At 41.6% G+C, this 11,563-nt stretch overlaps 1 protein-coding gene across 2 annotated transcripts in view; it reads left to right on the plus strand.

Annotated features, from left to right (window-relative positions):
- Positions 1 to 9,790, plus strand: part of LOC115164689 (protein FAM102A-like) — a 19,604-nt gene extending 9,814 nt beyond the window's left edge. The window contains exons 3-12 of one of the 2 annotated variants that reach the window (XM_029717424.1): positions 4,626 to 4,746; positions 5,016 to 5,045; positions 7,008 to 7,124; positions 7,404 to 7,450; positions 7,609 to 7,754; positions 7,898 to 8,005; positions 8,102 to 8,282; positions 8,444 to 8,565; positions 8,693 to 8,762; positions 8,971 to 9,790. In XM_029717424.1, coding sequence (XP_029573284.1) covers positions 4,626 to 4,746; positions 5,016 to 5,045; positions 7,008 to 7,124; positions 7,404 to 7,450; positions 7,609 to 7,754; positions 7,898 to 8,005; positions 8,102 to 8,282; positions 8,444 to 8,565; positions 8,693 to 8,762; positions 8,971 to 9,058 — 1,030 coding nt within the window. In that variant the 3' untranslated portion in view covers positions 9,059 to 9,790. Of the gene's footprint in view, positions 1 to 4,625; positions 4,747 to 5,015; positions 5,046 to 7,007; positions 7,125 to 7,403; positions 7,451 to 7,608; positions 7,755 to 7,897; positions 8,006 to 8,101; positions 8,283 to 8,443; positions 8,566 to 8,692; positions 8,763 to 8,851 lie in introns of both variants that reach the window. The other variant, XM_029717425.1, reaches the window with a different exon arrangement.
- The last annotated feature ends 1,773 nt before the right edge of the window (positions 9,791 to 11,563 follow it).

The following is an 11,563-nucleotide window of genomic DNA, read 5'->3' on the forward strand; positions in this document are numbered from 1 at the left end:
GGTGGTGGCAGCATCATGCTGTGGGGATTTCTTTCAGCAGCAAGGACTGGGAGACTAGTCAGGATCGAGGGAAAGGTGAACGAAGCAAAGTACAGAGAGATCCTTGATGAAAATCTGCTCCAGAGCACTAAGCACCCAGCCAAGACAATTCAGGAGTGGCTTTGGGACAAGTCTCTGAATGTTGTTGAGTTGCCCAGCCAGAGCTTGGACTTGAATCCGATTGAACATCTCTGGAGAGATCTGAAAATAGCTGTGCAGCGACGCTCCCCATCCAACCTGACGGATCTTGAGAGGATCTGCAGAGAAGAATAGGAGAAACTTCCAAAATACAGGTGTGCCAAGCTTGTAGCGTCATACCGAAGAAGACTCAAAGCTGCAATTGCTGCCAAAGGTGCTTCAACAAATTTCTGAGTAAAGGGTCTGAATACTTGTATGTAAATGTAATATTTCAGTTTTCTATTTTTGACCATCCTCTCTCAGTCCTCAGTGCTCTAACTCATTCGCTCCTGTTTTGATTCAACGTTGTAGTTGGATTTGAGGCGTGTGTGGTTGCCATGGCAGTTTAATAAAGCCACCTGCTCTATGGAATGTGGCTGAGAACGTTTTCAGAGACTTATTGAGGGGGGTGGGCAGTGATTAGCGTGGTGCTCTTGGTAAGAACTTGAGAAGTATGTGTGTGGAAAAGAACCAAGGAATGCAAAACAAAGAGACAACTATATAAAGAACCAATGTGAGGAAAAATATCTAAAATGGCAGTGAACTAGAATACTTGTATAAAATGTGTTTCGTTGCAATTATAGACTGTACATGATTAATCATTAAGAGTGGAAATGGGGATGTCTAATGCATTTTAAACAACATTTAAGTATGACCAAAGGTTTAAAGACATGCAATTTGTTGGAGTCTGTATAGGCCTACTATGACTAAAGGTTTAGAGCCAATCAAATTGTTGGAATCTGTTTATGTAATACAAAGCAGCAGTTTTTCATGTAAACAACAGGATTTTATTTGGCCAAATTGGCCTAACACACCATAGCTGGTTTTGGAACCGAAACCATACCAGAGAAGGGAAAAACGTTATCAACTTAAACAGTCCTCTATATTCACTATGTGGAAGGTTGGATCACATCTTTTGCATTTTAGCCATGTGTTGATGCAGAGAGCGTACAGCCCTATACTAGTCCAGCATTGTATCACTCTATCAGTCTTGTGACTTCAGATAGTATGCCCAAAGATGGTGGATAAATGAAGATGTCCCAGTCGTTTACCATTGGACAAAAATGGTCACTTAAGGGGTGGTGCTCCCATAGGCACCAATGTGATAGCAGCTGGGTCTGCTTAGTTCATTGGCTGAATATGAACCAGAAAAAAGGAGCGAGTAAGATGTCTCGCTTCCTCTTCCGTCTCTGGTATGCCTAAAGAGTGACATTGATATTCAGGGTCTGCATAGTAAAAGCTGTGTGTGCATTTGGGAACATGCTGTCCCTGATGTAGAGGTACTGCAGGCATCACGTGGCTCCCCTGGAACATTTCTTTGAACAGATGATCCTATGATGCCACTCCCTTGCATGGCATGGAGTAGGAACACATGCCCTGGCCCTGTGCCCTGCAAGGAGCCGGACCACTACGCACCACTACTGAAGCCCCTCTGCAGCTCTATAGTCAATACAAGAAATGTGTCAGCCGGTTAGGGACCATGTGCTAACTGACTGCTATTCACAGGGCAAATTCTGCCTCTTTGCACCCGACCTCTATGGCAGTGAGTTTCTTTTCTGCTGCTTGCCGAAGTACTCCCCTGTGCTTATTTCAAAAACAGTGTGCTTATGGCTAGTCCCAGGTATGCCTCTGTTGGTACAACTGCTCAGGAAGCCTGCTGCATTTGCTGCCTTCTGGGTAAATCCATTTGAATTCAATCACTTTTTGAAAGGATCCCTTTTGATTTAAACCAAAAAAGTCTGTTACTTTTTGGACCTGAATGCCAAAACATTCAGGAGATAAAGTTAAATAATTTTGCATACCCCACCATACCATGATACATCCATGTCTTCATTACGAGAAAAGATAAACAGTTGAGTTTAATATCATTTTAAAAGCGTACAAACCGCGTTTAACAAAATATATTTAACATTTGAACGTGAATTGTCTGAATGCGTAAACTCTGATTTGTTTTCATATTCACATATGTTGTAGCTTAGACCCTTTTTCACATCAGAGGTTTTTGTGTTGTGGCCGCCATCGGTTGAGACACCACATGCTCTTGAATACAGGGTGGGTGTCATTTCCATAACATAAATACAATTCATAGAATGGACCTATCCCTTCAGACCACTGCAGTTTAGCTGGTACACCATTGACATTTTAAATTGAATTGACATTTTAAATTCTAATTACTAACACAAAGATGACTGCCAGTCCACTGTCGAATGTCAACTTAAATGGTCATTTCTATTCTATTGTCTATATTTCTTATGATTTCAATAGGTTTCCTATGTAGGATTGACAAGATAATGTACAACAGATGTTCCCGTTCAAGACAACGTTCTCTGTTCTGTGGACGTCAAACTATCTTTATGGTGCCATTTGAAAAAATGTGTCAGCCCAAACTTGACACCCACCCATATTAACACAACACAGAAACCTTAGATGTAAAATAGGGTCTAAGCTCCAACATATGCGAATATGTAAAACATCTGAATTTATGCGTTTTTAGATCATTGACATTAAAGGTTAAAAAAAGTTTTATAAAATAGTTTAACAACCCTGTTTGTAAGGTTTTAAATGATATCAAACTCAACAGTTTATGTTTTCCAGTGATGAAGACATGGATGTCTCATGGTATGGTTGAATATGCTACGTTTTTAAACGTTGAGCACCTTATCTCCTGAATGTTTTGGCAACCAGGTCCAGAAAGTAACTTTTTGTGCACTTGTACAATGGTTCATTAAATATGTAAGGAAGGTTTCGTTCAAATCAAAAGGGGTGCTGTCAAAAAGTGATTGAATTCAAATGGATTTACCCTTCTCACTTAAAGGGTGTTTGGGTTTTAACTGAAGGATGGTTGTTTCACTGTGTATGCTTTGTGGTGATGTCAGCTGCAGTCTGGTAATACCTGATTGTTTGAGCACTCCCACAAGGCAATAGGTACACACTACAGTAAACAGGCTGATCTGTCCACCTCACTACTTTTCTGCTCTGTGAATTGTTAGTTTTGGTGTATCCATGGCTGTTTGTTTATATTGGAGATGATGAGTCATGCATATCCAGCCCTGTAAATTTACATTAGCTCCTCATGCTCTGTAAGTTATTCATTATTTCTAGAGTCCACATTAAGCCCTGGATTCACTTGAGTTGCTTCTGTGCTTTCTGAGTGGCTGGGTCCAGGCACGGGGCATGACTGTAATCATGACAACGGTTACATTCAGTTCAGTTGGGAAGGGGAGAGTATGAAGTGAGTTAAAATGGGAAGTAGACAGATTATCACCAGGACTGTTTTTACATCAACCGTCCTTCTCTGTATACTCAGCCATTTCCCTGAATGTATGGACGGACAGGGTGACGTCAGGCACTGGCCTATTTACAATGTGAACTCTGTTTTTACAGAAGCCCACAGGCTATTGTTCACTGTTTCCTCAACAACAAGTTTGCTTTTACTAAAACTGGAGCAAAACGTTGAAGAGCGAGGGCAAAAGCACAAGTGATGTCTTATGTGCCGTCGAATTAGTGGCTTCTTATTGTGAGACCACTCAAACAGTAATGACTGTCATTAACTCCCTTGACACTAATAACAGTTGGTCTTCAAAAAGAAAGGAGGACCAAGGCACTCTTCATATAATTGATTAAAATGCCTTTATTAGTATGGCATGTTCAATAGAAACAATGTTTTTAAAAAACCGACGCGTTTCGGCTGCATGGCCTTCATCAGGGTGTACAAAGAAATAATACAATGTTCTCTGTTTAACAGCTTTTCCAATTAACCCTAATTAGAAGGGGGAGTGGTTAAAATTGATTGGACACACCTAGTAAGCAATAGTATACACACTTTAAAGTGAAATGCTGTAGCTATGTTATCGTAAAAATGTAACTCCAAACTAGAAGTATCAGAACACTTAGAAAGGTAGTTCTAACCTTATGTCTGGGCGAAGTGTCAAGAATAAGAAAGCAATACATTCCATAGTACACTAGAACACAGCAAAACATGAACAACAAGAGTCTAAACATAGCTGAGGGCAATTGAGCAATTGAGCAATTTTAACCACTCCCCCTTCTAATTAGGGTTAATTGGAAAAGCTGTTAAACAGAGAACATTGTATTATTTCTTTGTACACCCTGATGAAGGCCATGCAGCCGAAACGCGTCGGTTTTTTAAAAACATTGTTTCTATTGAACATGCCATACTAATAAAGGCATTTTAATCAATTATATGAAGAGTGCCTTGGTCCTCCTTTCTTTTTGAAGACCAACTCAACCCTTTTACCAAAGAGCACCTTCTGTCTACCAACATTTACTATTGTGGACCTTAGTAGCGCTTCCCTTCCTCCTCTTTCTACTAATAACAGTTTATTGAGGTTGATGTAGCTGTACTGTAGTGCCATGCCCTCTCTGATTCCTGTCCTCTTGTCCCACAGAGAGGAGGTTCAGGAGAACTGTGTTTGCTGGAAAAAGAGGTTTACCTTTGTGTGTAAAATGAGCACCAACCCCATGACTGGAGTGCTGGATCCTGCCATCTGTCGGGTCTCTGTGCGGAAGGTCTGTCTGTCTGTCTCTGACTTTTGGGGGACCTGTCTAAGCAACACACAGCTCTATGCTGTTATCTCTTTGTCTGTGAACATCAGGGACTACCATTTCCTGCATGTACCACTGGGTTATTTATCTTTCCATTCACTATTCACACCCCTGATAGTGTGAACTCTGTAGCCTCTGTAATCTGATCATAGATCAGTGTTAAACACACACTCCACTGTGTGCCAGACTGTCAATGCTCAGCAGTCATCTCCCTTTTCCTGTTTTCACTACAGGAACTCAAAGGAGGAAAAACTTATTCAAAGGTAAGAGCCCACTCCTCCTGAGCGTCCCACCCTATAGCCATAAACGCATTACAATTTACTGTAGCCTGATGTCAACACACATCAACACTGCTGTTAAGACATTTTAAACATTCATATCAGTCACCCCACTTCTACAAACACAAGCTACAACTTTGGCACTATGTATAAGCTGAGTAAACTATACTGAACAAAAATATAAACGCAACATGCAACAATTTCAAAGATTTTACAGAGTTACAGTTCATATAAGGAAATCAGTCATTTGAAATAAATTCATTAGGCCCTAATCTATGGATTTCACATGACTGGGAATACAGATATGCATCTGTTGGTCACAGATATATATATTTTAAATGTAGGGGCGTGGATCAGAAACCCAGTCAGTGTCTGTTGTGACCACCATTTGACTCATGCAGAGCGACATCTCCTTCGCATAGAGTTGATCTGGCTGTTGATTGTGTCCTACGGAATGTTGTGCCACTCCTCTTCATTGGCTGTGCCAAGTTGCTGGATATTGGCGGAAACTGGAAAACACTGTCGTACACGTCGATCCAGAGCATCTCAAATGTGCTTAATGGGCGACATGTCTGGTGAGTATGCAGGCCATGGAAGAACTGGGACATTTTCAGCTTCCAGGAATTGTGTACAGATCCTTGCGACATGGGGCCGAGCATTATGCTGAAACATGAGATGATGGCGGCGAATGAATGGCACGACAATGGGCCTCAGGGTCTCGTCACGGTATCTCTGTGCATTCAAATTGCCATCGATAAAATGCAATTGTGTTTGTTGTCCATAGCTTATGCTTGCCCATACCATAACCCCACCGTCACCATGGGGCACTCTGTTCACAACGTTGACATCAGCAAACTACTCGTCCACATGACACGGTACAGTTAAAATCAGTATTCATCCGCGAAGAGCACACTTCTCCAGCATACCAGTGGCCATCGAAGGTGAACGTTTGCCCACTGAAGTTGGTTACGATGCCGACGTGCAGTCACGTCAATACCCTGGTGAGGAGGATGAGGAAACAGATGAGAGACGGTTTCTGAAAGTTTGTGCAGAAATACTTTGGTTGTGCAAACCCACAGTTTCATCAGCTGTCCGGGTGGCTGGTCTCAGACGATCCCGCAGGTGAAGAAGCCGGATGTGGAGGTCCTGGGCTGGCGTGGTTACACATGGTCCGCGGGTCTGAAGCCGGTTGTACGTACTGCCAAATTCTCTAAAATGACAGAGGTTTCTTATGGTGGAGAAATGAACATTCAATTATCTGGCAACAGCTCTGGTGGACATTCCTGCAGTCAGCATGACAATTGCACTCTTCCTCAACTTGAGACATCTGTGGCATTGTGTTGTGACAAAACTGTACATTTTACTGGCCATTTATTGTCCCCAGCACAAGGTGCACCTACAGTATGTCATGATCATGCTGTTTAATCAGCTTCTTGATATGCCACACCTGTCAGATGGATGGATTATCTTGGGCGAGGAGAAATGCTCACTAACAGGGATATAAACAGATTTGTGCACAGAATTTAGGAGAAATAAACTCTTTGTGCGTATGGAACATTTCTGAGATCATTTATTACAACTCATGAAACATGGGACCAACACTTTGCATGTTGCATTTATATTTTTGTTCATTGTAAATTAACTTAAAATAAAGCTGGGGAAAGTTTATAGATGATGCACTCTCTAAGGTTGCCAGGGACTCTTAAATACACACATCTGTAAACAATAGCTTTGAGGAAATGTAACCTGGAGAAAAGGAAATTAGACTTCTCTTGGATAACTTGAGATTAAAACAAAAAAACAGGAGGACTAAGAATCTGGAGCCATCTCTCTACATCCAGTCCCTTAGGGGTAGAAAACCTAAATGTCAAATGTCATGGCTACCTCACAGTATATGCAGGTTTAAAACTACTGTAGTGAAAGTAACTGTAGTTCTTTCTCCCTCAGCTGGGTTTTACTGACCTCAACATGGCAGAGTTCGCTGGCTCGGGCTATGCAGTCCGCTGTTGTCTGCTGGAGGGATACGACACCAAGAATACTAGGCAGGACAACTCCATACTGAAGGTAAGGGACTGTGCTAGGGTAGTCAGGACTATTCACCTTGGGACTTTGTCACGGTTGGGTTTTGTTTGGTTGTGCAGAACAACTGATATAGTTTATACTTAGTGACTTTGTATTGTGGTAAAGGACACCACCCGTCCCACTGATCACCCAGGGCTGTTGATGCTCAGCACCTCAGCTGAAATTTGATATGCTGTAGCTAGTGCAAATATTACTTGCTGTCCTACTTTTTATATGTTCTTATTGTAATAAAAGTAGATTCTGTCTGGATCTTCTCTGAAGGTGACTATTGGGATGGCCCTCCTATCTGGAGATCCGTGCTTTAAAACGTGAGTGACCTGACATGTTCAAATCTCTGATCTATCATTCATCGTCATGCATTTAGAAAATTGACTCTGGCACCCCCCAAAGGGGAGTCAATTAGCCCATCAAGCAAGCCTAACATTGCACAGTATAATGTGAACTGACCAGTCATGTTTTTTTGCAGTGCCCACAGCACAGCCAAGTCCATCTCCATCTCAGGCCAAGACCATGTCCTCCAGCTGGACTGTAAGGGGGAGGGCACTGGAACCCCTAACTGGCCCACTTCTCGGGGCCGGTCCATGAAGCCCAGGCCCTCGATCATCAGCTCAGGTACGACAAGCCACATGGATCCGCTCAAACCTGGTAACAGTGGGTATGTTATGATAATCCATCAACACTAAACAGTTAACCTAGGTATGGGACACATGGTGAGAGACTCTAACTAATTGAGGTGTGGCTCTGTTTGGTGTCAGGTCTTCCAGAGGAGTCAGACCAGACCCAGGCAGCTAGCCCAGGGGACGTATTCCAGTCGGGGCACTCTCGCAACTCCAGCTATACCAGCCAGCTGAGCAGGATCTCAGGTGTGTGGGTTCATGTTCCCCATCTTCTCTCTCCAGAGTTTTTTTGTTTGTTGGTATTTGCACCTAAGTCTGTAATGTAAATGTCTTGTCCCCCAGGCTACAGCACAGAGCACTCCTGCTCCTCTAGTATGTCTGACCTCACACACAGGAGGAACACCTCCACAGGAAGCGGCACATCTGGGGGCCTCAGTGTGACAGACACTCCAACAGAGGGAGAGAGGCCAGAGAGACCCCCTCGACCCCCTCGGCCCGTCTTGCCATCCAACAGACCCCCCAGGCAAGACCTTCCACTCACCAGATGTGTTTAGCCCAATGTGTCTGTTTTGACAATCTATGAAAACAAACGAGTGGAACAGTCAGTGGAACACTGTTGCTATTGTATGACTGCTGTTTATCCACTGTTGCCTGACTGGGCCTTTTCCCTCCACCCTGTGGCAGGAGGAAGCAGGATTCCGTGGAGAGCCATCCCTCCTGGGTGAATGACACCCGCATCGATGCCGACGATATTGTTGAAAAGATCATCCAGAGCCAGAACTTTGCTGACATAAGTAACACTGAAGGTATGGAGCCCCAACCTCACCCTGCCCTTTCACTTGTCCACTACATTTTTGGGGGGCTCTTTTTGTACACAACTTGTCTCTTTTGTACTGTTTGATTTGTCTCTTGGTGTGTTTATTTCCTCCTCAGACAGTAACCTGCGACTGTTTGTCAGTAGAGACGGCACCACATCCCTGAATGGTCTACTGCGCAGTAACAGGTGAGAAACCAGAAAGGGCACGCGCACACACAATAGTAATGCATCAAACACACACACAGGTCTTACTCTGCCACTTTTCATTCTTTCAGGGTGTGTGCTGGTGTCTATGAGCAAGTTGTGATAGAGAGCCATTACGACTGGTGAAGATGAGTTTTAATTGAGGCCTTTGCAATGAACCTTGTGGACTAACTCTAAAAATATATTGCAGTCATCCTGGAGCACCGGCTGAACTGGGAGCCATGAGGAGGACCGTACCGCACAGTTTTCACAAATATGAAGAAATAACTATAAGATAAATGCAGTACTTTAAATTAAATACCAATACATTTTTTTTATACGCTACTTTGTAATACATTTTTCCCTTACATGACCCAAAGCACTAGATCCTCTCTGTGATGACCGTGCTAGTCTAGTCACTACTGAAGGAGACCTGGTGATGGAGAAATTCCTCAGCACTGTCTGACTGGTGTTTGTCCAATTTAGACTAGTAATCTGGCTCCCCCTTGTGGAGAAATGGCTTACTGATGGATCGGTCTCTTTCTTCAACCAACTATCCCAATTGCATACTCCCAAGTTTCCTCTCCCCTCGTCCACTTGTTTCCTTCTCTTAACCCATTGGATGAGAAAGCCAGAGGTCCCTCCCCTCTGACCTTCTCCTCCAATGGGTTTTGAGAAGGAAACGAGTGAGGATTATGTCTCCAAAAAACAGACATCTCCTATTCTGTAATTTTTTTTGTAATTACAGATCTCAAGGAACTGGATAGGTGTAGCAGATTCGGGAAGTTTTATATGCTATAAGTTCTAAACCCATTTGATGGTTATTTGGTGCAAACACCAGAGGTAAGAAGCTAGGTGTTGTTCTCAGATTTGGGCATACATATTCAGCATACTTTTACACCAGTAGATGTCTCCAAACATGATCTTATGAAGGATCATCATTTGTTTGTGTTTTCCATCCAGCTGGTTGGTTTGTTCTATTTTGTAATGTAATATTTTGTAATTTTAACACTACAAAGATGGTTAAAAGATTCCCTGTTGTATTATATATTTTATAGAATGACATACTCTCTCCCTCTCTTTCTCTCTCTCTCTTATTTATATTTAGATATATTATTTATATATATATATATATATATATATAACTGTTTTCCTGCATGTCTGAATGTTAACTGTGATTTTACCTTTTCTATCCTATGTGACTAAAATGACTGTTGTTATGGACTAAATGCTTGGAGGTCTGATACACTGGTTCAGCTTCAACATTTTGCAATGTGCTAATAACTATCATCTATAAGTAGTCTGCCTATGAAGACTGCCTTAAATAATATCCGTCTGTGTACAGTGCCTTCAGAAAGTATTCATACCCCTAGCTTCCTCCTTTTCACTCTGTCGATTAGGTTAGTATTGTGGAGTAACTACAATGTTGTTGATCCATCCTCAGTTTTCTCCTATCACAGGCATTAATCTCTTAACTGTTTTAAAGTCACCATTGGCCTCGTAGTGAAATCCCTGAGCGGTTTAGTGCCTCTCCAGCTACTGAGTAAGGAAGGACCCCTGTGTCTTCATAGTTACTGGGTCTATTGATACACCATCCAAAGTGTAATTAATAACTTCAGTACATTCAATGTCTGCTTTTTAATTTTTGCCCATCTTTGCGAGGCATTGGGAAAACCTCCCTGGTCTTTGTGGTTAAACCTATGATTAAAATCCACTACCTGACTGCGGGACCTTATAGATAATTATAGGTATGGGGTACAGAGATGAGGTAGTCATTCAACAATCCTGTTAAACACTATTATTGCACATACAGTGAGTCCATGCAACTTATTATGTGACTCAAGCAAATTATTACTCCAGAACTTTTTTAGGCTTGCCATAACAAAGGGGTTGAATACTTATTGACTCAAGACATTTCATATTTTCATTTTTAATGAAGGGTGTGTAGGCCAGTGACATTAATGATTTTAAATTCAGGCTGTAACAACAATGTAGAAAGCGTAAGGGGTGTGGATACTTTCTGAAGGCATTATGTACAAAATATGATATTGTTGTGGTGGCAAAATATGGATCTAATTTTCCACAACATTGACACATGGGCTTATATTAACCACGGCAGAGTTTGGTGGTCTCGGGTGATGTGACATTCATTGCAACAGCACTTCAGATATTAATAATGTATTAAAAAGCCATATTTTTCCATTCTCCTTTCCTGTGTTTGAAGAGGGTTTTAAGCTACGCACAAAGCCCCAGTGTCCTACACATACATTAACAATTTGTCTAATCTTGTCTTTTGTAATATTATTTTAACAAAATAAATAGATTTTAGATTATTTTAACAAATGCACATGTATACTAAAAAAACAATTGACTGTAATCTTATCTATTTTTGAGATCCTCCAGAAATGTTTTGTGAATATATATATATATATGTACCAGTCAAAAGTTTGGACACACCTACTCATTCATGGGTTTTCTTTATTTTTACTATTTTCTACATTGTAGAATAATAGTGAATATATCAAAACTATTAAATAACACATGGAATCATGTTGTAACTAAAAAAGTGTTAACAAATCAAAATATATTTTAGATTTTTCAAAGTTTCCACCATTTCCCTTGATGACAGCTTGGCACACTCTTGGCATTCTCTCAACCAGCTTCATGAGGAATGCTTTTCCAACAGTCTTGAAGGAGTTCCCACATATGCTGAGCACTTGTTGGCTGGTTTTCCTTTACTCTGCAGTCCAACTCATCCCAAAACATCTCAATTGTGTTGAAGTCTGGTGATTGTGGAGGCCAGG

The sequence above is a fragment of the Salmo trutta genome, chromosome 27 (assembly GCF_901001165.1).
Source record: "Salmo trutta chromosome 27, fSalTru1.1, whole genome shotgun sequence".
NCBI lineage: Eukaryota > Metazoa > Chordata > Actinopteri > Salmoniformes > Salmonidae > Salmo > Salmo trutta.